This window comes from Psittacula echo, assembly GCF_963264785.1.
Source record: "Psittacula echo genome assembly, chromosome: 22".
Lineage (NCBI taxonomy): Eukaryota > Metazoa > Chordata > Aves > Psittaciformes > Psittacidae > Psittacula > Psittacula echo.
The window spans coordinates 5719284-5746405 of record NC_137758.1 but is presented as its reverse complement, the minus strand read 5'-3'; the positions used below and the strand labels follow the sequence as shown (position 1 = coordinate 5746405).

The 27122-nt window shown below is 58.6% G+C and overlaps 1 protein-coding gene across 10 annotated transcripts; it reads right to left on the bottom strand.

The window, feature by feature from the left end:
• Nucleotides 1–270: 270 nt before the first annotated feature.
• AHCYL1 (adenosylhomocysteinase like 1) lies at nucleotides 271–26989 on the bottom strand. Of its 10 annotated transcripts, none has more exons than XM_080633158.1 (17): nucleotides 25832–26989; nucleotides 25209–25313; nucleotides 12145–12256; nucleotides 11555–11698; nucleotides 10365–10465; nucleotides 10154–10256; nucleotides 9799–9893; nucleotides 8530–8636; nucleotides 8331–8447; nucleotides 8091–8154; nucleotides 6632–6720; nucleotides 6213–6283; nucleotides 5691–5785; nucleotides 5511–5609; nucleotides 4886–4954; nucleotides 2575–2653; nucleotides 271–2149 (listed from the first exon to the last, which is right to left on the bottom strand). In XM_080633158.1, exons 2-17 carry the CDS (start codon nucleotides 25254–25256, stop codon nucleotides 1908–1910), a joined length of 1635 nt encoding a protein of 544 aa, XP_080489284.1. In that variant the 5' UTR covers nucleotides 25257–25313; nucleotides 25832–26989; the 3' UTR covers nucleotides 271–1907. The 10 variants fall into 10 exon arrangements, 8 of the variants coding, with proteins under 8 accessions (XP_080489284.1, XP_080489286.1, XP_080489285.1 ...); XM_080633160.1 differs by having other exon boundaries at nucleotides 25286–25313; XM_080633159.1 differs by lacking the exon at nucleotides 25209–25313 and having other exon boundaries at nucleotides 271–1914; nucleotides 2029–2149.
• Nucleotides 26990–27122: the final 133 nt, after the last annotated feature.

Below are 27122 nucleotides of genomic sequence, written 5' to 3'. Positions count from 1 at the left end.
GGGCCTGTCCCCAAAGAGAGGGGGGTGAACCCTCAAATGAAGGCGCTTGAGGGGCTCGGACCCCACAGAGAGCGCTCAGAGCGACCCAATGGGGTTTAAACCCCAAGTAAAAGGGGGAAGAGGGGAGTCAGACCCCAAAATGCAGCCCCCTGGAGATGCTCAGAGGGTTCGGATGGGGCTCTCCCTCTTCCAAAACAAACTCCCCACAAGCCGAAGTGCTTCGTTTTTTCCTAATAGTTTAATTAGAGTTTAATGATTTATTGCTCATCTGCAAGGATTAATATTGCATCCATTAAAAATCATTCATATACAAAATAAACCTCTCCCGGCCCGACGCTGCCACCGCCAGCCCCAGGCTCCCCCTGTGACATGGCTTTATAGAGACAGAGCCCTTACAGAGCCAAGGCTCGACCCTAACGGGGGGGGGGGAAATGGGGGGGCTGTGACCCCCCCCAGTGCAGGGATCCCCGCACAGGACAAGGGGGAATGATCCCAGTCCCTCCCTGCAGGAATCCATCCCAGCGGGAAGGCTGGAAGGTGGAAGGGAGCCTTGGAAGCAGGTGAACCCCAAGTCGAGGAGGAGAGCAGGCAGGCAGAGAAGGAAGAGTCAAAGGACAAGGAGGTGGAGAGGAAAAGAAGAGGGTGATCGAAGCCATGAGCATCCCTCCCCTTTCCCTCCATCCACAAAGGAGCCTTGCACCCCAAAACCTGCACAGCCCCAATGAGGGACCCAGGCACCGGGTGGCTGGAGGTGAAGGAGCAGCCTCAGGGGACCACAGCATCTCCATTACCCATGTACCGGGAGATGCCGGCAGCCGGGATCCTCCTTCCCTCCATGCTCTTGGGCTGGGGGAAAGCACAAAAGAGGCAATCTGGGGAGGATAAAAGGAGCCAAAAGAAACCTCCCCGGGCCAAGCGGCAAGAGGTGGAGAAGAGAAACATCACCGGAGAGGATGAGGAAGGGGAGGAAGGAGGCGATGAGAGCGGCTGAAACGCACTGCGGGAGGGCAGGGGCAGCGCTGCGGAGCAGAGGGCTCTGGGGTCCAGCCAAGGCTCAGCTCTGTGTCCAGCTCAAACAGAAACACCCCATAATAAACCCCACCACAGCCCCCCTTCAACCCACCCCCCGCTGCTTGCTGGGAGAGGGGGCCGCATCCCTGCTGCTTCCCTTCCTCCAAACCATCTCCGCCCTAAGGATCCAAAAGGAAACGAGGAAGGGAAACCAAACCAAACCACGGGGTTAACTCAATTAAAGGGGCAGTTTGGCTGTAACCCAACACCACAAACCTAGGAGAGAGGAGGATAATGCCACCCCCATTCACATTAGCACCCTCGGACCCGCGGCCTCCCCCTCCGCAGAGCCACCTCGGTCCCCCATGGCTTGGGGCGCTATTCTCGAGGTGGCCACCAGGCGCCGCCCTGCTCCTGAGCCGCGCTCCAGCAGCTGAACCCGGGCTCGTTAAGGCAATGTAGAAGTCGCAGATAATCCACGCGAAGAAAAGAAACAGGAGAGAAGGGCAAAAAAGCATCTCCGCATCTGCAGGGCCCCGCTGAGAGCAACACGGGCTGCAAAGGTGACAAATAACCCCGAACCATCGCTGCAGGAGGGGGCAGGAAAGGGAAAACCCTCCCCAGGAGCCACCAGTGGCTTCAGCCGCATGAAAGCAAGAAGCAACATCCCCAGGTTGGCTGCTAAGATCAGAGATGGGAGCACGTAAAAGGGCAAAACGCAGGGGGGAAAGAAGGGAAGAAAAGTGACCTTAAAATCACATTGGTCAATGTAAAACCAGGTTCTCTTGGTGGTTAAAAACAAACAAAAAGGAAAAAGTAAACCCAAATAAAAATGATCTTTAAAAATAATCTCTCTAATGTTGCCTTGTGTGGTCTGGTCCTTCCTCTATGGTCCATCAGTATCTAGGAGAGAAGAGAGGGGATGGTGAGGCCCTGGCTGCTTGGGGACACAGCTCTTGGGAGCCAGGCACCCATGAGATGGGGCCACAGCAGCTCCCTGCCCTGGCCACCACCGACCTGTAGTAATTGGGTTTGAAAGGCCCGTTCTTGTTGAGTCCCAGGTATTTGGCCTGATCGTCCGTCAGCTCTGTCAGGTGGGCATCAAAGGAAGGCAGGTGCAAGCTGGCAACGTACTCATCTGGGCAAGGGGGAAAGGGGGGATCAGGGGGCGCACGGCACCCACTGACACTGCTGGGGTGATGGATGGACTCCATGGACTCCCTGTATGGCACCACAGCGGGTCGGGGCCGTTCAGCACCATGGATTCACCCTCATGTAAGCCTACGGCAGAGCTGAGCCCAAGCCCTGGTGCTGAGCAGGGCTGGATGTGCACCAAAAGGCACAAGGACAGCATGGAAAACCTGGGAGCTGCAGGCTAAGGGATGCCGGCCATGCAGCAGGACCCTGAGGAACACCAACCAACCCGCACACTTCATACGGCTGCAGCTTCCGATGCCTTCCTGCTCCTGAAGCCTTTCCCAGCCCAGGTTTGAGCTTCTCCTTCCATCCAAACCCACCCACAGCAACCCAAAGGCTAATCCAGCCCCGGCTGCCTTCACTCACCCATCTTCTTGGGCAGCAGGTACACGTCCTGCTTGTAACGGCCCTCGGGAGCGTTGTAGAGCTCAATCAGAGCCAGAGCCTGCAGAGAGCACAGGGGACAGTCAGGGACGGCCACCACAGTGGCACAAAGCTCTGGGCAGCAGGGAGAAGGGTTTGGGAGCCTGATGGAGCCAAAAGCTGCTTCCAAACTGTCCCCAGGGAAAGGCTTCCCCCCCACCCCCCCAAGGGTACCTCCCTCTCTGGGCCTCCAGGATTCTACTGCCAATGGCAGAGGACCAGAGAGATCACAGACCCACAGAATGGTTTGTGATGGAAAGGACCTTAAAGCTCCTCCAGCTCCAACCCCTGCCACGGGCAGGGACCCCTTCCACTGGAGCAGCTTGCTCCAAGCCCCTGTGTCCAACCTGGCCTTGAACACTGCCAGGGATGGGGCAGCCACAGCTTCTCTGGGCACCCTGGGCCAGCGCCTCAGCACCCTCACAGGGAAGAGCTTCTGCCTAAGAGCTCAGCTCAGTCTCCCCTCTGGCAGGTTCAAGCCATTCCCCTTGTCCTGTCCCTGCAGGCCCTTGTCTCAAGCCCCTCTCCAGGTTTCCTGCAGCCCCTTTAGGCACTGGAGCTGCTCTCAGGTCTCCCCTTCAGGAGCCTTCTCTTCTCCAGGCTGCCCCAGCCCAGCTCTCTCAGCCTGGCTCCAGAGCAGAGCTGCTCCAGCCCTCGCAGCATCTCCATGGCCTCCTCTGCCCTCGCTCCAACAGCTCCACGTCCCTGAACACAGCTCCCACCAGCCCCTCTGCAGCACCTGGGCTTAACTCCTCAGGGAAACCAGAGCCCCAGGACGGAGGAGAGGGGCACAGCTCCAATTCCTTTAAACCCTACGGCTGCCGCTGCTGGGTCGAAGCTGGTGGTGTTGCTCCAAACCTCACGGCCACACAGCAGCAGAACCAGAACTGCACTGCCCCGAAGGCTGCTTCACAGCCAAGCGCCAGGCCTGAAACACAGCCCTGGTCCCCAGCACTTTAAACCCGCAAGTGCAAGGATGAGGCAATTCCCACCATCAGCATGGGGGTCCTAAGCCATCGATCCCCCCCATGCTTCCAGCCCTGGAGGTCTCTCCCATCACTGAGCCAGGGCTGCTCACACCACCTGCAGACCTCAGAGCCCCATTTAGCCATCGCTTTCCTTGGAAAGGCAGAGTCGCAGCAGTGCAAGGCGCAGGCTGTGCCCATCCAGGCAACATCCAGAGCCCCAGAATCACCCCGGGGAGGGAAGCTCTGCTGTAGAAACCCAAGAGTCCAAAGACAAAGCAAAGCCGAGCTCTGAGGTCAGCTTAAACCTGGGCTCAGAGAGCTCTGCAGGGGCTTGCAGACCAGCAGGAGTTCTGCCGTGAAGCCTGGCTCTTTCCATAGCCTCACAGCTTGGTTAGGGTTGGAAAGGAGCTTCAAGCTCACCAAGTGATGATCTTCTTTAAAAGCTTTAAAATCAATACAGAGAGCTAGCTAAATACATAATAATCTGTATTTCAGCACCAGTGCGGCAGCAGGGCCAGGGCAGGGATTGTGCCCCTGCACTGGGCACTGGTGAGGCCACACCTCGAATCCTGGGTTCAGCTCTGGGCCCCTCACTGCAAGAGAGACATTGAGGGGCTGGAGCGGGGCCAGAGAAAGGCACTGGAGCTGGTGCAGGGCCTGGAGCACAGTGTGATGGGGAAGGGCTGAGGGACCTGGGGGGTTCAGTCTGGAGAAGAGAAGGCTCAGGGGGGACCTGATGGCTCCCTACAAGTGCCTGAGAGGAGGATGGAGCCAGGAGGGGCTGGGCTCTGCTCCCAAGGAACAAGGGATGGGACAAGAGGAACCGGCCTCAAGCTGCACCAGGGCAGGTTTAGATGGAGCTGAGGAACAATTCCTGCCCCAGAGGGTGCTCAGGCATTGGAACAGGCTGCCCAGGGCAGGGCTGCAGGCACCGTCCCTGCAAGGGTTCACACCCCGTGGAGACGAGGCCTCAGTGCCATGGGCACTTGGCAGTGCTGGGCAATGGTTGGACTGGATGAGCTGAAAGGGCTTCCCCAGCCTGGTTCCTTCTGTATTCAGTGGTTTAGAAGCTCTCTCCCAGCTGTAACCAGGTCAGCAAGCTCACACCATCACCAACTGCATCCCAGCCAAGAGGTGGCAGCTACGGTACCTCTGGCACTGGTGCCATCCCAAAGACCCATCCAAGTGCATGTTCCCAGCTTCTTCCAAACCATCCCCAGCCCAAGGTTCATACCGGGCCCCAGAGCACCCTCCACCCCTCACAGCCCGGCCCTGCAGGTACAGACCTGAGTGGTGGCTGTGATGGAGAGCACGAAGGTGGGAACCGTGGAGCAGCTCAGGTTCAGAAGCCGGCCCTAGGGGACAGCAGGAGTTTGCCAAGAGCTGAACTTGCTCCCAAAACCAAACCAAACCGAGTCTCAAGATAGGATTCACCTCTACCCCCTTCCTGAGCCAGGGAGCAACCATAGCACAGGGATTCCAGGGCCACCTGCGTGACCAGAGCATTCAAACACTGCCTCAGTTTCCACCCTAACCCTTTAAACTTTAAGGCAGGGAGATTCTGTGGTCCTAGAAAGAACCAGTCCCTCCTACAGCCACAGGAGCTCCAGTGGGAAGAGGGAACATCCAACCAGTTTGCTGCATGGGAAACCCTGCCAGAGCCAGAAGCAGATAGCACGTGGCTGCTAGGGACGGCTCCAGGCTTGGAAGAACAGAGCCAGATGGCCCCTTGTGGTACATGTGGAACCTCCCATGTTCCAAGAAAAGGGGTTAAAAGAAAGTCAAGAAACCCTTTCTTGATCTCTGATCCTGGCACCTTTCCACCGGGTTCAGCCCCTGTTACCCACTGCGGCACGCAGCGATTCCCTGATGGGGACCCAAAGCAGCGCCGTGGCGCAGCTCTGAGCACACCTCAGCCAGCAGCACCACCCGCTTCCCATCCGGCCAGATGACATGATCCACTTGGGAACGGACCCGCTCCCAGGTGAGCTCCGGGGTCCGCAGGCTGGTCTGCAACGGCAGGAGGAGAGGCTGGGGTCAGGGTCGGGGGGGCAGGGGGGTGGGGGCAGCGGAGGTGGAAGGCAGACGCACCACATCGATCTCTGTGTTGGAGTGGCCCATGTTGCACACAATGCAACTGTTCTTCATCCGATCCAGGTGCTCCCTGGTCACCACGTTCTTGTTTCCTGCAGGCAGAGAGGGCACAGGTGAAGCCAAGGCTGGGGAATATCAACCCTTGGATTTGCCCTTCCATGCACCCAAGTCAGAGAAGCTCAGCTTGGGGCAAGAGCAGATGAGCTTCCACCAGGGTGAAAGCCCTCAGAGAGACACATGGGGTCAGTGCTGATCTTTGGTGCCATGAATTAACCAGGAGACCCCAAAACACCCTTGGGACACATGGCTGGGGTGTCGCTTCTCCCAGGGGCAGAGGAGGACTGTGGCCAAAGAGCAGACTGGGGTGGGATGGGAGAAGCTCCTGCCAGAGCAGAGCTATTGCTCTAAGCAGCACACGACGATGTGGCCTCCATCCCCAGCTCCCCTGAGACACCCACTTGGGAATGTCTGCTCCTCCTCAGCCTGCTCCAAGGCTCCCCCCGACTTCCCCATCCCTACCTGTGCAGGTGATGACAACATCCACCTGACGGATCACCTCACTCAGCTTCACCACCCGAAATCCATCCATGCTGGCAAAAAAGGGGGAGAGGGACCACGATGAGGAGGAGAAGCCTGATCCCTCCCTCCTCACCCAGCAGCCAGGCCGCCCTTCCACACCCCCAGCAATGCCAGATGCATGGAATCACAGAATGGGTTGGAAGGGCCCTTAAAGCTCATCCAGCTCCAACCCCTGCCACGGGCAGGGACCCCTTCCACTGGAGCAGCTTGCTCCAAGCCCCTGTGTCCAACCTGGCCTTGAACACCCAAAGTCTGTTCTCCGAGACAGAGCCACAGCTCCTCCTGGCTCTGCCTCAGCCTCCAGCAGGCTCTGGAGGAGGGCAGGGAGCAGCTGAGGAGATGCTCATGTAACATCTTACCAGGCCTGGAGCGCGCAGATGGGGTCGATCTCTGTGACATAGACAATGGCTCCCAGGGCTTTCAGAGCAGCGCAGCAGCCTTTGCCGACCTGCGGGGTAAAGCTTCAGCATGGAGCAGAGCATGGGATACACCGAGTGCCGCAATCGCTTCCCTAAACCAGCCCCAGTGCACCCCAGGCTGGGAAAAGCCCACCCTGACCACGTGCCTGCGGCCAGGAGCTCAGGGATGGACCCGGTGAGCGGCCCCTCAGCTCCCAGTCCGAGGGCACCAGCCCTGCAGCTCAGGCAGGAGCTTCCCAAACCAACCTGCTCAAAGCCTGTGCAGCCCCAGCACCACGGGAGCCCCTGTGAGCCCTCCTCCATGAGCAGGTTAAAGCCAGGCTGGAGCAGCGCACACTTCCCCAGCCAAAGGGTTCCTATGGCATTCAGAGCTGCCTGGCACTGCTGGGGGACAGATCCTCCATCCCATGCTCAGCATGGGGAGAGCAGAGCTCCTGGGCCAGCAAATCTGTCTCTCTCCTCCTCCCCACCAAGCTAAGCTGCAGTCTGTTTCCCCACACCACTTCCCCACACTAACACCAGGGTCACCTGCACAGAACCCTGCTCAGCCCCATCTTCTGACCAGCAAGAAACATCTCCAGAGACCTCCTCACATCACCCAGCTCCAATCTCAGGTCTACTGAGCAGAGCCAAGCAGGGCAAACTGGGGCTGCAAACCACATCCAAAGGGGACACTGGTGAGGGTGGAAGCACTCCCTGGTCCTGAAGGTGCCCAGTAGAAGTGGGGACGGGCACTGGAGACTCCAGCTCCCAGCACAGCTCCTGGCTGGAGCCTCACAAACCACCCCAGAGCGCTGGGGGAGAGCCAGGGCAGCCTCTTGGTGCAGCAGAGCTGGGCTCCACTGGGGTCCGAAGAGATCAGTGAGCACATTCCTGCTGGGAAGAGCATTTGCAGCTCCTGCCAGGCCCTGTGCAGCACGGGATGATGATAAACACCCCCCAGACAGTGCACAGGTAAAGGGAAGGTGGCAGCTCCTGGCTCCACGCTCTCTCAGGGCAGCATCACTTGCAAGATCGGGATACAATTCCCCTCTGCCAGAGGCTTATTCCCAGTGAGCTGCAGCCTGACTCTCCCACCTCCTGTGCCCCAGGCTCGGTGACAGCCAGGCTGGATGCTGGACTCAGTCCAGAGGCAGCAGATGGGAGCACCCATGGGTACTTAGAATTCAAAGCCAGTGCTCCCAGGAAGCATGGGGTTTGCAGCCCCATCACCTGCAGGCAAAAGGGGAAATGCGAGGCTCGTTCTCCAGGCTCCCAGCAGGGTCTAAGCATGGTACCTGCTTCCCAGGCTTGATCTACTCCTATCTCAAGGGCAAGAGGCCTTTGCAGAGGGAGCAGCAGGCTGCTGAGCTGAGGAGAAGGCTGACTCACAGCCCTCACTGCTGCTTTCGAAACTCACCTCCCCATAACCACAAACCACCACTTGCTTCCCTCCAAACATCACATCCGTGGTCCTCTTCAGGCTGGGGGACAGAGAGAGACCTGTGTTGGGATTAGTCAAGCGCACACCGCTGATGGCACAAGCCCCCATCCCCAGGGCCTGCAAGCAAACAGCAAGACCCAAGCAGCAAAGAGCCAGATGTGTGCTCCAGAGGCAGAACCAAGTGCAGCGTGTGCGTGAGAGCAGGGCTGGACTCACCCGTCCAGGATGGACTCCCGGCAGCAGTACAGGTTATCAAACTTCTGCTTGGTGACAGAGTCGTTCACGTTCATGGCTGGGACACACAACTTCCCGGCCTTGGAGAGCTGGTACAGCCTGGAAGAGGGCAGAGGCAGGTCAGAGCAGCCAGCAGCAAGCCAAGGAGCCACCTCCAGACGATGCTTCCCAAAGCTCCTACCTGTGCACGCCGGTCACGCTCTCCTCCACAATCCCTCGGATCTTCTTGAAGACACTGGGGTATTTCTTATAAACCCAATGGGTCAGGTCCCCACCATCATCCAGGATCTAGAGAAGAACATGGAGCAGTCAGGCCTTCCACTGGGAAACACACTTACTGGAGACAGCACAGGGAACTAGGGATGGAGAACACCTTCAGGCACCGATGGAGGGCTGGTGGGGCACTGAAGGGGGGCCAGGACTCCTGCCTTCCCCTTGCCAATGACTTGGGGTGTCCTCCAAAGCATAGAGGATTTCTTACCCCCCATGAGGAGCTGATGGATCCTAACAAGGTTTTGTGCCTCTGCTATTGCTCTGCAGCCTGGAAACATGCCCATAAACAGCACTAACTGAGAGCAGAAGGATGCCACAACATGCATGCCCTGAAAGCAGCCTCAAAAGGAAAGGCTGCAGGAGCTGTCACAGCCCACTGACATGTGCTACTGCACCATTAGTGATCATGGCCCGTGCTCTGAGGTGTCATCTGCTTCCAGCAAGGGAAATAGCCCCTGGAGAGACCCCCCTTCTTTTTGGGAGGAGCAGTTGGGGCAGCTCCCATAGGGCAGACCCTGGGGGGAAAGAGGTCCTGTGGTTTCTCAGCTCTTCTTCCACACCGCTGCGCTGTGGGACATCACTTCTGCAGCTGATGGGACCCAGAACATCACCTCTGCAGCTGATGGGACCCAGAACATCACCTCTGCAACTGATGGGACCCAGAACATCACCTCTGCAGCTGATGGGACCCAGAACATCACCTCTGCAGCTGATGGGACCCAGAACATCACCTCTGCAGCTGATGGGACCCAGGACATCACCTCTGCAGCTGATGGGACCCAGGACATCACCTCTGCAGCTGATGGGACCCAGGACATCACTTCTGCAGCTGATGGGACCCAGAACATCACCTCTGCAGCTGATGGGACCCAGGACATCACCTCTGCAGCTGATGGGACCCAGGACATCACCTCTGCAGCTGATGGGACCCAGGACATCACCTCTGCAGCTGATGGGACCCAGGACATCACCTCTGCAGCTGATGGGACCCAGGACATCACCTCTGCAGCTCCTGCAACCCCCATCCCAGCTCTGGCTGCCATTCTCCAGGATCCCCGCTTTGATGGGGCTCAGAGGCCTTTGCGAAGCCCAAGAACAGCCCCAGCGAGGGAAGGGTGAGGAGCACCCAGTGACCACTCCACAGAGGGAGAGGAAGGGCTGGGAGGAGGCTCATTACCATGTTGGCCTGCCAGCCATCTATGTTAACACAGCGGTCAATGCACCACCAGAAGTCATCCTCCGACTCCCCCTTCCAGGCAAACACAGCAACACCTAGAAGAAGAGGAGCATCCTTGGCACCCGCCGAGTCTGGCTGAGCTCTCTCCTGCTTGGCCAACTCAAGAAAGCCACAGATAGCAGAGCCAAGGGGCCACGCAGAGCTCAAACCACAGCCCCCACCAGCCTCAGGCCTGTTTCGCCTTCCCTGAGAGGTATTTGGGCCAAACCATCCCTCAAAGCAGCCCCACAGGACACGGCTGCAGGGCCAGGAGGAGCTGGAAGGGCTCTGCCCCACCAGGCTCTGCTGCACTCACCAGCTTCTGCCAAGGCGGCCGCCACTTCGTTCTGTGTGGAATAGATGTTACAGGCAGACCAGCGGCACTGCGCTCCCAGCGCACACAGCGTCTCGATCAGCACCTGCAGGACAGGGGGGGAGCAGCAGGCCTGAGGGAGCAGTGATGGGCACAGCAGCCCAGGAACAGCCCCGGGGCACGAGGAACGCAGCAAACTTCACCCTGCTCTCACCGCAGTCTGGGCTGTGATGTGGGTGCAGCCGACGATTTTAGCTCCAGCCAAAGGCTTCTCCCCTTGAGCTCGTTTCCTGAGGGAGATGAGAGCAGACATGTCTGCAAGAGGGAGAGAGGGGTTACTGCGGCCTTGGTCCACACCTGCTCTTCTTTCGGGGGTCTCGAAGCTACATCCACCCCACAGCTTTGGCTCCAGCTGTTACAGAGCCAGGAGTAAAGCTCCTCATCGCTGGCCTGGCTGCCCAAACCGGGACCAAACCACCAGGGTCATTTGTCACTTAACCACGTAATGAGAGAGGTCTGGCACAGGCACTGCCAAGGGCAGTCACCAGCCCTGCAGCAGGGCAGCACCGAGGAGAAGCACCTAAAGAAGATGAGAACAGTGCGGGCACACAGAATGCTTTGGGTTGAAGGGGCCTTAAAGCTCCTCCAGCCCCAACCCCTGCCACGGGCAGGGACCCCTTCCACTGGAGCAGCTTGCTCCAAGCCCCTGTGTCCAACTTGGCCTTGAACACTGCCAGGGATGGGGCAGCCACAGCTTCTCTGGGCACCCTGGGCCAGCGCCTCAGCACCCTCACAGGGAAGAGCTTCTTCCTAAGAGCTCATCTCAGTCTCCCCTCGGGCAGGTTAAAGCCATTCCCCTTGTCCTGTCCCTACAGGCCCTTGTCCCAAGCCCCTCTCCAGGTTTCCTGCAGCCCCTTTAGGCACTGGAGCCGCTCTAAGGTCTCCCCTTCAGGAGCCTTCTCTTCTCAGAAGAGCAGCTCTGGTTGTGCCTGGATTATCTTCCCCTTCTATGGCTTTGGCAGCTTGTGTCTAAAAGCAGCCGACAGCGAAGTTACCCAATCACCCACTGCAAATGGAAACTCAGCTTCCCACAAGCCCCAGGGGAAGGGGCTGGGGCTCTTGGTTTTCACATCTCAGAAGGTGTTGCAAGATCTCTGCCCCCCGAGGTTTCCATTCAAAGCCACCAGAACATTAAACCCAGCACAAGCTCTGCTGCTGTGAGGAAACGGATGCCACACATCGCTCGTGGTGTCCCAGCCAGCTCTTCCCCACATATCTTCTGATGGGGGTGGGAAGGCAGGAGAGCTGAGGCTGTAGCAAGAGGTATGGAAACGGCCCTGGCTCAGCCCCTGCTCTCCAGAGAGCACAGCACCCAAACCCATGACCTCCATGCTCCGCTTGTACCTTGCTCAGCGATCTCGATCTCCCGGCGCCCAAACTCTGCCTGCTTGATGTTCTTCACACAGAAGTTGCTGCTGCCTTTGGAGTTGGTTTGCTGCTTCTCACGGGGGGACACCTCATCATCAGAGCTGTCCGTGTAGGAGGCAGCTAAAGGCAGGAGAGCAAGAGGGTTACCCCAGGTCTCAGGAGCTGGGGACCTCCTACCCCTCAGCTTCCTGCTGCTTCACTTCCCAGCTCTCACACTTCTGGTTCAAACCACACATCTCCTAAGGAAAGCAACTGTCCAGCAGGAATTCTGCACTCTGGTTCTCTAAAACAACCCAGAGGTAACAGGGTTATCCTAGAATCATGGAATGCTTTGGGTTGGAAGGGACCTTAAAGCTCATCCAATTCCAACCTTCCACTAGAGCAGGTTGCTCCATCCTGGCCTTGTAATCACCTGGTAATCCATGCCTGAGCTTCAAGAACCCCCCTGAATCATCCCCTCCACATCCCAGTATAACCCAACAGCATGGAGCATCCTGACACAGTATGAGTGGCACCAACACTGGACTTGGGAGAGGACCAACATGGACCAGGAGCCTGGCACCTACCGGAGCTGTAGCTGTCAGTGGAAGACTGGGAGATGGAGCGGGACAGGGAGCGCCGGCCCGTCTTGGTTGGGAACTTGGTGAACTCCTGCATGTCATCTGCAAACTGGATTTGCTGAGAGGGGCAAAGGAAGAGAAGAGCTCAGTCAGCCGATGCTCCCTGTGGCACATCCTCTTGCCAGGCTACATGGACCTCTGGGTCCCTCTAATCCACCCTCCGTGTTGGAGCCACAGGAATGAGCATCCCCAATGCATCAAGGAGCACATCCGTGGTTCCAGATGCCACAACTGAAGCCTTTCCTCTGCCTGATCATTTGTCACCACCAGGAAAAGCAGATTCAACAGCTGAAGATGAGAAGAGCACCCAGCAAAGCTTCCAACACCCTTGGAGCCCACCTCTGCCTCCTGGGGCTCCTCCAAGGAAGTGAGACACAAACACACCTCCAGCCTGGGCAGGCAGAGCCCCTGCCCCACCTGATCCTGATGGATTCCTGCCCAAAGCCGAGCAGCAGGAAAGCTGGGGTGTTCCCAGCAGAACCTCCCAGCCCCAACGCTTCCAGGGCCTGGCCCGGGAGCATCCCACAGGTTAAAAACACGCCGGAGCCTTCCAAAATGGACACCAAAAGCAGGGAGGGGAAAAAAACTGGGCAAGAGAGAACATTCCAACAAGCAGCAGTTGACTTTGCGCTGGCTTTCAGGCTCCTCTGCATTACAGATGTTTCCATTGTAAGAGAAGCCCGAAACCAAACCTCCTCCCTCAGCCAGAGGCAACTCAAGGCTCCGGCACCTACCACCAGCACATCAAATTCAAGTGCACTGAGCTGAAAGGAAGGGGGAAAATAGCCCCAAAGTGCTCAGCTGCTGCCTCAAGCCCTGTGCGCAGCCAGCAAAGCGCCTCAGTGCTGCTCCGGCGAGAGAAGGATGCTGGAGATGAAAGGGAAGTGGGCAACAGCAGCAGGGAATCCAGGCTGATCCCCATCCTGCTGCTATGCAGGAGACCCTGACAAAGGGCCCCAACGTGGCCCCTTCCCTCTGATCACATCCCTGCAGGATTTAACTCTGCCACTTCCCAGGGGTGAGATGTCTTTGCAGGGAGTGGGACTAACAAAGCATGGAGCCAGGAGACCTCGGGAAACGAAGCTGATGGAAAGAGGCAGCTCCAGTGGCCTCCACCAGGGGTTTTCCCTGCCACAAGCATCCCAAAAGCTTTGATGTGGGAAGCAGCCTTCAAGGGCAGAATGCAACTATGGAGTTGAGATGATGCAGGCCAGAAAGGAGGGATCTGCACAGGCTGGGGTGGCTGCAGCACTTGCGTGGCTGTGAATGGAGCCGTGGTTCTGGAGGAACCCAGCTGATGGGCTAAAAGCAGCGTTGGTATCGCTCAGGGGGAGGAAACAGGGACGTGAAAGGCACTGCTCAGCCCAAGGAGGACGTATGGGGTGATGTGGGGCAATGGCAGCGACTCCAGCATCCCCTCCAGGAATGATGAGCACCAGTTCAGATCCATCAGCTCACCCAAACATCCCAGGCATTTCTGTGGGTGATGCTGATGAAAGGTTTTTACCCATCTCCTCCATACTGGATACATGACAGCAGGATATCTGCTTCCCAAACCGGACTGCCAGCAGACATCCCCATCATTGTGGTGCAAATCCATAGATTCCCAGACCGCTTTGGGTTGGAAGCAACCTGAAAGCTCCTCCAGCTCCAACCCCTGGCACGGGCAGGGACCCCTTCCACTGGAGCAGCTTGCTCCAAGCCCCTGTGTCCAACCTGGCCTTGAACACTGCCAGGGATGGGGCAGCCACAGCTTCTCTGGGCACCCTGGGCCAGCGCCTCAGCACCCTCACAGGGAAGAGCTTCTGCCTAAGAGCTCAGCTCAGTCTCCCCTCTGGCAGGTTAAAGCCATTCCCCTCGGCCTGTCCCTACAGGCCCTTGTCCCAAGCCCCTCTCCAGGTTTCCTGCAGCCCCTTTAGGCACTGGAGCTGCTCTAAGGTCTCCCCTTCAGGAGCCTTCTCTTCTCCAGGCTGCCCCAGCCCAGCTCTCTCAGCCTGGCTCCAGAGCAGAGCTGCTCCAGCCCTCAGCATCTCCATGGCCTCCTCTGCCCTCGCTCCAACAGCTCCACGTCCCTCTTGTGCTGCTGCCCCAGAGCTGGATCAGGGCTGCAGGGGGGGCTCCCCAGAGCACAGCAGAGGGGCAGGATCCCCTCCCTGCTCTGCTGTTCGTGCGCTGGGGGTGCAGCCCAGCACACGGGGGTTCTGGGCCAGGCTATGGGGAGCTTGAATCCCACTAAAGCATTAACGGAAGGAATGGGAATGTTAAATGGAGTTTGCAAGTTTGGGTTTGCAACTGGTGCGGGTGGTTGGGTGCAGAAGGAGGAACCAGAGGGCACCAAGAGCCCAGAGGTGCAAAAGCAGCTCTAGGAGGCAGCAGCATCCTCAGGGTGCTGGGTCAGAGGCACCTCTGGGAAGGGTGAAACAAAGAGCAGTCATTTCAACACACAGGATTCCCAACCCTTTGCACCCACCTCTTCCTCTGGCAGCGCATCAAAGCAGAGGGTACCATAAACACACCCCATAAAGCAGCTGCTGGCATTAAACCAGCTTCAAGTGTCAGCTGAGGAACTGGCTCCATCCCAGGGAAAGGTTTCCAGGGAAGAGGTGAATCTGACAGCTAACCCAGGTTTCACTGCTCCAGCCAGGGGGGTCTGTTCTGGCTTACAGCGTCTATCTGGATGGCCTCATGGAGCAAAGCTGGTCTGGGATGTAATGGGAAGGAGAGGCTGGGAATGAAGAGCTCCTGCATCCACCCCATCAAGACAACCAAGATAGAGCAGGCACCATCATCCCCCCCAGGGAGTGTCCATGAACCAGCTCCAGAGCTCCACTTTTTAGGAGAAACAGCAGTTCCAGAAATGGGGGATTCGAGTCCGAGGAGAGGGGGAGATAAAATCACTGCTAAAGAACCCAAGTGCTGAATTAACCACAGTAATCCCCAGCGTGGCTTTAGCAGAGCTCAGCTGAACTCCAGAGCTTAGCACAATCTGCCCTGCCTAAAATTACCATCACCCACTGCAAGCAGCTTCCAAAGCCAAGGAATTCTTCACACACCAAACCCCCTGCAAGCCTGGGAAACGAGCAGTGCATCCGGCAAGCAGCCGAGAGGAAGAGGAGGGAGGATGCGGGTGCGAAGTGACCGACGTGGGTGACCATGGGCTGCGTTCCCATCCACGTGCTGGGCTCCGGAGCTGCATTAAGGCAAGGGAGAAAATCCCCTGGGATTAGGGGGATTTCAGCTTGTCACAGGAATCAAGGACCAGGATCCCCAGCTGCGGGTGAGGCGGCTGCAGTGAGGGGTAACTGGGATCGGGACCGAACACATCCCAGTCTTTATCCTGCTGGAAGCAGCTTTTCCAACCGGGTGGAGCACGAGGGTTTGAGAGCAAGGAAAATATTTTCCCAGCACAGCAATTCCTGAGCAAGGAGGTGAAGGAAGGCAGCACCCGCTCCTCTGCAGGGCAACCGCAATGGGCCGCTCGCCAGCATCAGCATCCCCTTCCAGGCAGAGCCAGGGCCGGGGTCCTGGGTCAGCCCCGTGTCAAACAAGCAGCTCCTCGCTTGGCACAGAACAGGTTTTCTGGGAGATATCCTGTAGGAAAACACCCGGATCCCACATCTCCTGCCAAGGTCTCACACAGCAACGCTGCTCCCTGCCCACTCCCACCACACCTGCCAAGCCTGAAGTACATTCTCTCCCCTTGCGAAACCCGGTGTGTCCATACCCATTCCCATGCGGATACGACATTTCCCAACTGTGGGGCTCAAAGCACCCCTCCCAGCGCTGGGTCTGGGTGGGCAGGATGGGAGGCAGCATCATCCTTGCTGATACAGCCCCATGGCCCATGAAAGGGGTCAAATGAGGACACTCAGACCCGTATTATCCATCTTGTTTGGCTGCACAGCCTGGTGCATCCCAAAACCACCTTGAAGCTGAGCAGCCACCCTCAAGGAGCTCCCCCCTATTCTATAGGGTACCTATAAACCCTTTCTGATGATTATTTGCCATTAGGCACAACACGAGTGATGGCACAGCCACAACAGCGTGAAAGAAGCGCGCTTCAAGCCTGGAATGGGCTGGGAATGGGGTCCCAAAGCAGGCTCTGCGCATCACCCAAGGTAAGAGGTGCCACGCTGCTGGGGCAGCCCTCGTGTATCCCATCTTTTAGGCTCACCCTTTCTGTGTCATTCCTGGAAGCTCAGCCAGATTTAGAGCCCAAACCAGCCGGGGCTGGGGAGGGGCTGGAGGCTCAGCTCTGCAGACCTGGAGCCAAGCACCTTCAGACACGGAGGGGTCCTCACCTGCAGGACTGGGCCTCCCAGGGAGCTCGGGCTGGTTTCTCGCAGGGCGCTGGGGCTGCCACCCTCAGCCTGGCTCTTCCTAAAGGCCAAGGTGGTTGAATTCACTTCTTTGCAGCAGCGAGGGAGGGAAGAGGCAGCCCAGGGCCCACACGGAGGTAACCAACAGGAGCCTTTTCTCCTGTTCTAGGTCAACGAGAAGCTTTGCTTGTGCCACCTCCTCAGTGCTTCCAGGAGCTGCTTCCATAAGCACCCGGGTCCTGGAGGGCTTCCTGACCTCCCCACAGCCTCCTGCCAGGCTGAACCCCTCGGGATGAGGGCTGAAGCCATCCAAATCCTGCTCACCGCGGGTTCCCAGTGCCTGGCCCCGGTGCTGGCACCAGTCCCACCGTGACCAGGCACTGGGTTTGTTCAGAGGACTTGGTGTCCTCAGACCCCCCCATCCTGCTGCCAAGCTGGGAAAGCCAAGCCCCATTCCCACAGGATAGTGTCTAGACACAGGGCAGGGATCCCACCGCAGCCCCCAGCCCTCCAGGGGACACGGCTCCTGCTCCATGATCCAATAGCACACAGGGATTTCAGGATGGCATTTTCCAGTTCCTCTCCCCATGAGGTTACCCAGCCCCGGAGGGGTATTTCTGGACCACAGCATTCCATAAGGAACGGTAAAATCGGGTACTTGGAACACTAGGATTCCCAAGGCTTCCACCTAGACCACTCACCATCCGCACCCCTGACCCACCTGCAAGGGGAGCGGCTTCAGGTGGATTTGGTGATGTGATTCCTAAACCAATCCCATTTTCCCTCTGCCAAGGTGAGTGAGCAATGCCCATGGCCTCAGGCCCATCACACTGCAGGGATGCCAGAGGAGAGGGTGGACGTGGCTGGATGTGGTACAACCCTGGCTAGAGAAGTTACAAGGAGGAGCAGGACCTGCTCCTGCCCCAAGGGTGGCCTTGGCAACAGGAGAACTCCTGATGGATCCCCCAACCCAAACCTTTAGAATCCTGGAGTGGTTTGGGTTGAAGGGACCTTAAAGCTCCTCCAGCTCCAACCCCTGCCACGGGCAGGGACCCCTTCCACTGGAGCAGCTTGCTCCAAGCCCCTGTGTCCAACCTGGCCTTGAACACTGCCAGGGATGGGGCAGCCACAGCTTCTCTGGGCACCCTGGGCCAGCGCCTCAGCACCCTCACAGGGAAGAGCTTCTGCCTAAGAGCTCATCTCAGTCTCCCCTCTGGCAGGTTAAAGCCATTCCCCTTGGCCTGTCCCTACAGGCCCTTGTCCCAAGCCCCTCTCCAGCTTTCCTGCAGCCCCTTTAGGCACTGGAGCTGCTCTCAGGTCTCCCCTTCAGGAGCCTTCTCTTCTCCAGGCTGCCCCAGCCCAGCTCTCTCAGCCTGGCTCCAGAGCAGAGCTGCTCCAGCCCTCGCAGCATCTCCATGGCCTCCTCTGGCCTCGCTCCAGCAGCTCCACGTCCCTCTTGTGCTGCTGCCCCAGAGCTGGATCAGGGCTGCAGGGGGGGCTCCCCAGAGTGCAGCAGAGGGACAGGATCCCCTCCCTGCTCTGTGCTCACTCTGGGGGTGCAGCCCAGCACTGGGGCTGGGAAGAGCAGCCTGAGGGTGCTGCTCTGCTCTGTGGGTTGGAACCCACTGCTTGGGTCTGTGCCTGCAGCTCCCGGGGCAGGATTTTCTCCCAGGGACCCACCTGGCTCTTTCCCTGACACCTCCCTGAGCAGGGGCCTCAGCCAGCTCAGGCCCGGGATCCTTCCCACTGCTCCTGACAAGGAAATAGAGGGCACTGCAGTCCTGGCACAGGAAAGCAGCCAAGCCCTGATAGCAGCCTCCATCCTCCACCGGCACAGAAGGGCTGCTGGGGTAAAGCACTGGGGCAATGTCCCAGCCCAAAGTCCCTGTGAGGCCCGGAGGAGAATTAGGAACTTCCACACCAATCCCAAAGCTTGGCACAAAAGCAGCACCAGGACAGAAATGGGCTCATTCTCATTCCAAATGAGAAGAGGCTGGAAATCACAGCAAGAGTTCAGCCATCATGGGCAGCGCTGTAAACGCCAGTCATAGGAAAAACAAACAGAAGGTGGGATTAAGGGGAATAAATGGGATTTTGAGTGCCCAGCTGTTAAACAATAACCGGGAATAACAGCTGCCTTAGGAACACCTTGAGGCCAAAGGTGTGCTGCCTCCGGCAAGAGCTGGGGAAAGCTCCCTGCCAGCAGATAAGGAATCTCGTCCTTGGACTGCAGGAACTGAGGCAAAGGCTCACTCCTGCTTTAACACAGAGAAGCATCTCCTTCATTGAAGGAACAGCAAAAGTCCAACACTCGGGATTACCTGGGATCCTTAATGGTGGTGACCTCCCATCGCGTTTCCCAGGATAACCCCATGAGGCCTGCATGGGCAAGCATCACATCCCACCTTCAAACCACCGCGTTTAAAGACATCCCAGCCTTCCCACCTCCGCATTCATGGGAATAGGATAATGAGCATTAACCAGAGTTACCTCGCTGGGAGCGCTGCATGGGCAGCACTGGGGGTTACATCATTGGCAATGGCTTGTGGGCAAACCGAGGGCCTCAGCCGGAGCTGGAAGCCCATGGAACGTGGAGGTGTCCCAGGTGATGGGGAAGCAGCCTCCATGAGCATTGAACTCCCTTAGAAAGCCGCTCCACAACCACGGCTCTACAAGAGGCCTGGAAGAGCGGGCAGAGCTCACTCAGCTCCACCACATGGCTCTGGAGCCAGGGTCAGCCACAAAAGCCCTCAGGCTGAAACCCCCAAGCCTGAGAGTGCAGCAGCCCCCGTGTTTTGGGAAAGGAATCCATCTGCCTGGCATCCTGGGGACCCCTTTTGCCTCCTTTTCTCCGCCAGAATCACAGCAGGACCAGCCCCTCCAGCCCGATGTTCCAGCTCTAAGGGAAGATGCCCGGCAGGATGAGTGCCTAAACAGGAGCAGCCTGTCTGCAACACAGCCCTGCAATAGGAAAACTGGAACCACATCCTCCCCGTGCCCCTTGCCCTCTCTGACCCCCACAGACCCCTCACATGGTATCTCCAGTCACCTTGAGCTGCCCATTTCTCATTCACCAACACCCTGCAGTCCCAGAAAACACCTTGATTTTGATGTGTCTGCTTAAAGGCAAGGCAGGAGAGAACCCCCAGGCTCCAGTTTAGGCTCTTCACTGCTCAGGCCTCAGAGGAATCACTCCTGGGATGGACAAACATCACCCTCCTCGTGTCAGAGCAAAGGCAACTCCTTCCTGCAAACAGGGTTGGTTCAGTTCAGCCCCTTTGTTTCAAATGGAGCAGGAGGGATAAGAAGTGACATCCCTGTGGGAATGGTGAGCTCGGAGGAGGTTTGGAGAAGGGGCTGATTAATGCAGGGAGACATGGGCTGTGCTGCCCACAAGGGGCTGACAGCTCCAAGGTCAACAGGGATGGCCCCGATGCGCTCACTCCAGGTTGGACACAAGCCTCTCCCCACGGTGCAAGCAGGGGCTCCCTGCAGAGAGGTGAAAGGAGGAGAGGCACAGAACAGCAGGCGCAGGTTGAGCCTCACCCCAGGCCATGCAGGAGGAAACCAAACCATGCGTTTCAGCAGGGCAAAGCCCCAGGGAACCTCCTTTCCAGGCTGCTCCCTACTCCCTGTGCCCACGCCTTGGAGATAAACCAGGTTCCTACAACCCCCACCCAACTGAGGGCTCTGCCATCAAAGCAGCTCCTCTGCCAGAGGACTCCAGGTCCAGAGGAGGCAGCCAAGGGGAAGCTGGACCCACCTCCGAGCTCACCCCAATTACAATGCCGCCTCTTTGACGAGCTGGAACATCATGTCCTCGGCCACCTCAGTTCTTTTGGCTGTCACCAACCTGAAGTAAACAGATTCTGCAGCAGCAATAAGCCTGTTACCAAGGCCACCGTATTGATCCCAAAGTGTAATTAAAATGCACAGTTCAAGCAGCTCAATGTGACACAGGGCACTCGGGGCAGCCTCCTGAAAGCATGAATAGCCCCAGCGACTGCATCCTGCTTTCCCATGGGCTCAAAACCACATCCCAGGTGGCAGCTTTCTCTTTGGACCATCGAGCAGGATGCCCCAGAGCTTTGCTAAGAGGCTCCAGCAGACCCTGCTGAGGTGGTAACAAGCTGCTCCTCCTCGGTGGGACACCCCACGGCTCCTACAGCAGCTCCCAGCCCCACTTTAGAGTACGGCTCCTTAAAGGGAGACCTTAGAGCAGCTCCAGTGCCTAAAGGGGCTGCAGGGAACCTGGAGAGGGGCTTGGGACAAGGGCCTGTAGGGACAGGCCAAGGGGAATGGCTTTAACCTGCCAGAGGGGGGACTGAGCTGAGCTCTTAGGCAGAAGCTCTTCCCTGTGAGGGTGCTGAGGCGCTGGCCCAGGGTGCCCAGAGAAGCTGTGGCTGCCCCATCCCTGGCAGTGTTCAAGGCCAGGTTGGACACAGGGGCTTGGAGCAAGCTGCTCCAGTGGAAGGGGTCCCTGCCCGTGGCAGGGGTTGGAGCTGGAGGAGCTTTGAGGTCCCTTCAACCAAACCACTCTGGGGTTCTGTGACAGATCCAAGCCATGGTCCTGCTGAGGACTGGGGCCGTGCGCTCTGCAGAAGCTCTCCCACAAGGTCCTTTGCTCCCTGCAGCTCCCTGGAGCCAGCAGCCGGCCCGCGGACCCTCACCTCGAATGTCACCACCCCCTGGTGAGTGAAGGTGAGTCAGAGTCCCCAGATAAGCAGCCCTGATCAAAGGGCTCAGCAGGAAACGCACCAGCCCTCCGCAAACGTCGCCAGCAGGAAGCTCCTGATGATAAAAGACACAACCAGGCAGCAGCAAACACCTTCCCCTGCTCAAACACCCCGGGCCGAGGCACTCACTCGCTCCTCAGAGGAACAGCATGGCCACGATCCTCACCTGCATAGCCCTGCAGTTGTTTATCCAGAAGGATCAACTCCAACCTGATCTTAAGGAGCTGCTTTCCAGAGGAAAGCTACCCGAGCCCTAGCAGGGAGCACAGCCAGGAAAGCAGGGGGAAAACCATGCAGGTCCCATAGGAAGCATTGTGCTAGGCTGGAGCCGCAGCGGGGAAAGAGAAGCTGCATTTGGGGAAAGGCCTGAAGCAAACACTTGTGCTGCCAGCACGCTTCCCACACTGCAGACCTGGCTGCTCACGTGGGAAGGAGGCAGCACCCAGCACCACGGGGCTCGCAGGAGGAGCGGCTCTGCTCAGATGGGTGCCCCCACATCCACACCGTCAAAAGATGACAGGAGATGCTGCTGGAGGCTGAGGAGAATGAACATCCAACTGCTCTCCCACCTCCAAAGCGGAGTGGAAACCCAGCCTACCTCACGGGACTGCGGGAGCGGGAGAATGGAGAAGCCAAAGCCACACGTCTCGGCACGGATAAAGATGACTTGAGTCTGTCAGAGCCCAAAATCTCCTTTCTTCTGCTCCCCAGTTCAACATCTTCTGGCCTTGCAGCAGTGCTGGGTGCCAAGGACAACCCCCCTCTGGAGAGCCATGAGATCCTCCAGAAAGCCACAGCGATGGGATGGACCCAAAAGTGACTTATAACAGAAATCCCTGCTGTTAACACAGCCCCGGTGGTGCCCTGTCTGCCCCAGCCCCAGGAACTCATCGCTGCTCTCCCCAAGGGGCAGGGTATGCCCAGCTCAGCTTGTGACCATCTAACCACAACGTGTTCACTGCTGAGCGCTTCCTGCACCCCAAGAAAGCCAGACTCATCCCAGGCAGTCCGTATGGAGCGGGATGAGCCATTCAACTCATCCTGGCCTGGGAATCTCATCATGGGAAGGGAAAATCACAGCAGGAGGAGAGGGAGAAAGCAAACGAACAGAGGATTTGGGTAAGGAAGCAAGGCCAGTTGAGTGCAGGGCATCTGGTTAAAGAAGCAGGGGAGGAGGTGGTTGGTGGCCACTGGCCCGGACAAGCACAGAGGAAGAGGAGGATTTATGGGCGAAGGGATGAATTTGAAGGGGGAAGAAGACCGAGGAGCTCTGTCAGTACAAGGACAGTGTCACCCCCTGCACAGCGAGGTGTTCGCACCCAGCCTGGCAGAGCTGCAGGGACCAGAGATGACTTGGGATTGAGGAAAACAGGGCAGAAACCCGGGCTCTGGGAAGAGGCCGTGGCAGGGCAGGGAAGCAGCGGGATGCAGCAAGGTCAGACACTGCTCCGGCTGCAGGAGAGCAGCTCTGCAGGCAACTGCACCACACAGCAGCAGCAGCGATGCTCTGGAGAAGGCATCCAGCCCCCCACGGGCTCCATCCCCCTCTCCCATCTCTTGCCACCCCCATGCCAACAGCGCACGGCTCCTACCCCTGCAGAGCTGCAGCGCTGTGCATTAGCATTCCCTGCCACGCAGCCTCGGCGGGATCCCTCCGGAGCCAGCATCCGCAGGGACACAGCACCAACTCAAACACACCCTCCACGGGCCCCAGGCTCCCTGGGGCACGGAGGTGCTGAGTAGCTCAGCACCCAAAAGCAAAGTCAAGGCTTGAGCCCGTTTCTCGCTCCAGGCGCGCTGCATGAGTAAGCAGATCTGTGTGCAGAGCATCCGTCTGTCTGCCTGCCTGCCAGCAGCCCGGAGCCCACCAGGCACCTCGGCAGCCCCACGAGACAAGGGCGCAACGGGATCGGGTGAAGTGACAGACAGGGACAGCACCCGCTTTAGGTCCTTCCCACTCGAGGGCACCCACGGCTCAGCTCCGAGTTTAAGGCTCCAGCACTGACACGGATTAGGAAAGCAACTGCTGTCAAGGGCACCCAGTCTCCATGGAGGCAGAACGATGCCCAGATGCAGAGGTGAGGGCACATGAGGAGCTGGAAGAGCACAACCTGCCCTTGAGCTCTCCCATCATCCCCACAGCCCTATTCACTTAACCCAGTCAAGCCACAAGCACCACCAAGGCATTCACTGGAGGAAGGAGATTGCTCAGCATCACTCAGCCTCTGCCCTTATCCCACTCCCTTCCAAAGAACCACCCTGCCCGGACCACAAAGGAGCTTGAGCAGAGCCAGGGAACCCTGGTTCCTGAAGGAGAATGCACCCCATTCCTGCAGACAGGCTCCAGCTCCAGCCACCCCAACTGCAGCAGCTCCTGCTTAGACCCAGACTTGCTCATACTTAATCTCTTCACCTCTTACCTCCTGCTGCCTCACTTTTCCACCTCGCCCAAGCCCCTGACAAGGGAGGACACAAAGATGCCAGCAATCCCTTGGGATGGCTGCGCCGCTCAGGCTCGCTCCGGGTGCTCCCAATGCACCAATGTGCTTCCAGCTACATCCAAGATGCTCCCTTAGGTCCAAGCTGGGCACGGGACACGGCGGCTCTGCCACTGCACACTGGCACTTTCCCCAAGCGCCAGCATGAATGAGGGCTCCTCTTTGGAAAGCCATTGAGCAGCAGCAGTCACACACAGGAGATGGAGCCTGCACTAAGCTTGGCCACGTTCCCACCTTCCCCATCTCCAAATGCAAACTGCATCAGCAAAGTCCAAGGAGCCTTTTTAGCCAGGCAGGAGCTGCTGCTGCTACCTTGATGCTGTAAAATCATCTCTCTCAGCCATCTTCTTCACTGGCCTGGGAGCACGCTGAGAGCACAAAAGTCACTTTGACTTGAATCAAAACAGGAGTTTTAATGGTTTAATCAGGATCCTGCTTTGAAGGGATGGGAGCCGGGGGGACTCAACACCTTATCTCAGGAGGGGAATTCTCCCTTCCTCCTCCTTTTATCCTCCTGCCAACACCTCTGCTATTACCCAGCCTATTCACAGGAACTAGCCAGGCAGGAACAGTGGCCAGAAGCACTTTGTCCTTGACCTCAGCCACATCACAGCTCCCCAGCATCTCTCTGCTGCTGCTGTTGTCAGCCCCAAGCTCTTGTGTCGCTCAGGGCACCTTTAACATCGTCCCCCAGCCAGGAACGGCTGCGGAGTCTGACTGAGGCTCTTCATGCGTGCGACCAGCCTGTGGTTACAGCACCAAATTCAAGGTGATAAAGCCTGCAGTAACCCCAAAACCACGAGGAAACTTTGTCTCTGAGGGTGCTGGACTGATTCCCACCTAGAAATACATCCCACTTGGGTTTAGGACATGGAACTGGGCCCCACAAGATACTCCAGGGTGGGAAGTTTGTGCTCCCATCTCAGCTCAGGCTGCAGCCTTGCACTGGGAGCTCTGAGGAAGATGCCAGTAAGGAAAAGGTAAAACCAGTCCCTGAGTTTGAACTGTGCTGAGCACGACTGGATGTGGCAGATCCCAGCTCCGCATTCCTCTGCTCCTTCCTCCAGGCTATGTCCAGAGCCTGGATAAACAGGGCAGGGGCACAGGGAGAGCATCCAGCTCCTGCTCCCTGGCAGCAGCCATGAGCCTGGGTGAGGAGAGATGCCCCCAACCCAGCCATGGGGGTCAGATGCTCCCCTTCATCCCCACAAGAGAGATGCTCCCTCAGAGAAGGGAACGTTCACATCCACCGTGACTGCTTTGCCTTTGCTTCCACCAAGGAGGCAGTGGCTGCAGCCCCGCAGGGAACACGATGCTCAGCCCAGCGGAACCTCCGGCCGCAGCAGGATCTGTGCAGCACTGGGAGCACAAACCCACCTCAGCGCCGGGACCAGGGCAGCAGCAGTGCCAAGCAGTTACCAAGCCTTGCAGGTCCACACCAAGCCAGGAGCACTCACCCACCTTACTGGGGGTCCTGCACCCTGCCACAGCCAGTGCTCACCCATTGCACCCCACAGGGTTACACAAGCACCACCTTTGATGCTCCTGGGAGGTCTTCAAGGCTGAAAGGGTGCAAAGGTGACTCAGGAGAGCTCATGCCCAAGCCCAAACGTGCGTCCATCAGCATCTCCCACAGACCCCAAAGAGGGGTTCCCAGCTCCCAGTTTCCTCCTGCTGCCCCTCAGTCCCCTACAGCAGCACCTCCCGGTCCCTGCTGCCCTATTGAACGGGTCCCCACCGCACAGCACTGCCACCGCCACGAAGGGTCCCCCCGGCCTCACCTCCCTGTGCCCTTGCCGGGGTCACCCTGACCCCCGGGCACCCCCACACCACAGCCAAACCCCCCCTTCGCCTCCGCACTCTCCGCCGGGCCAGGCCTGGCCCCCGCCCCTCTGAACCGGGACGGGGGGGGGCCCATCCGGTCCCAACCCTCACTGAAGGGCAGCCTCCGCTCCTCAGTCACCCCCAAACCGGACCCGCTCCCGCTTTCCCACCCCCCCCATCCCCATGGGGCTGCTCTTGCCAGCGCCGCTGCAAACCCCAAACCGGGGGCTGCTCCCGCCGGTACCGGTGCCGGTACCTTCTTGGGGGCCTTGGTGACGGTGGCCATGAAGGAATACTTCTCGGCGTCCTCCACCTCCTTGGCCTGCTTCACCTCCTCGCCGCCGGCGGGCTCCAGCACCGACATCCTGAGGAGAAGGAGGCGGCGGAGCGGGCCGCGGCCGCCCGCGGTACCGGGCGAAGCGGGGCACGGCGGGCAGGCGGAGAGGTTAGGTTAGGTTCGGCTCGGTTTGGCTCGGCTCGGCCCGGCTCGCTCCGGCTCAGCTCGGCTCGGCCCGGCTCGCTCCGACTCAGCTCGGCCCGGCTCGGCTCGCTCCGGTACCGCGCTGCGGCGGGCACTGCGGCCGCCGCTCTCGGTTTTCAGGGGCGTGACGCCGTGACGTCAGCGCGCCCCGACGTCAGCACGCACCCGCCGGGCAAGTGAGGCCACACGGCGGCGTCGGGAGGAGCGGGCGAGGCGCCGTGGCGCCCCCTGGCGGTGGAGGGCACGGCGGGAGAGGGGAGGAGGAGGAGCCGTGGGAAAAGCAGGGAATAAATCAAACCGGTGCCAAATCAGGGCACATAAAGCGAACGGAGGAGGATTTCTAGGAAATCAGGGGAAAGGAATTCCGAGGAAAGGAAGTAAAAATAACTGTGGAAAAAAAAATAATAATGCAAGGAAAGAAAAATAAATCCTAGGGGAAAAAACCAAGAAAGTAAAAATTCCAGAAAATGGAGAAATCAGCAGGAAAAATCAGTTCAGGCGGGATGGCGGCAGGAGCTGAGCTCCAGGAACCACCCAGCCCGGCTGGGGGGCGCTCAGCCCTGGTTGGAGTGCGGGGCATGGGCAGGGCTGCCTTCCTCCCCTCCTCGTCATCAGCATCAGCACCACTGGGTCCCCACCGTGGGGTCTACACCAGCCCCTCCGTTTGAGGCAGGGACCCCACCCCATGTCCATGGGATGCTGCACCCAGGCGGGACCCTCAAAGCACCCGCACACCTCCAGCAGCATGAGGGTGCAGGCAGGGAGCAGGCAGGGTGCCGGCAGGGTGCAGGTAGGGAGAAGGCAGAGTGCAGGCAGGGTGCAGGGAGGGTGCAGGCAGGGTGCAGGCAGGGAGCAGGCACAGCTCCTGACACCTATGGGTGTCCATCTGTCCAGCCCATGCATCTGTCCCCACTGAGATGTCTCCATCTGTCCCTTCCGAGCATCACCCCCATGTCCCAAATGGCCTTCGGGATGGGCTTGTGTCCCTGTGCCAGGACAGGCAGGAAGGCAGCAACCCTGCCCGCAGGGCGCCCTGACCCCGTCCTTCTCCCCAAACCCCTAAAGG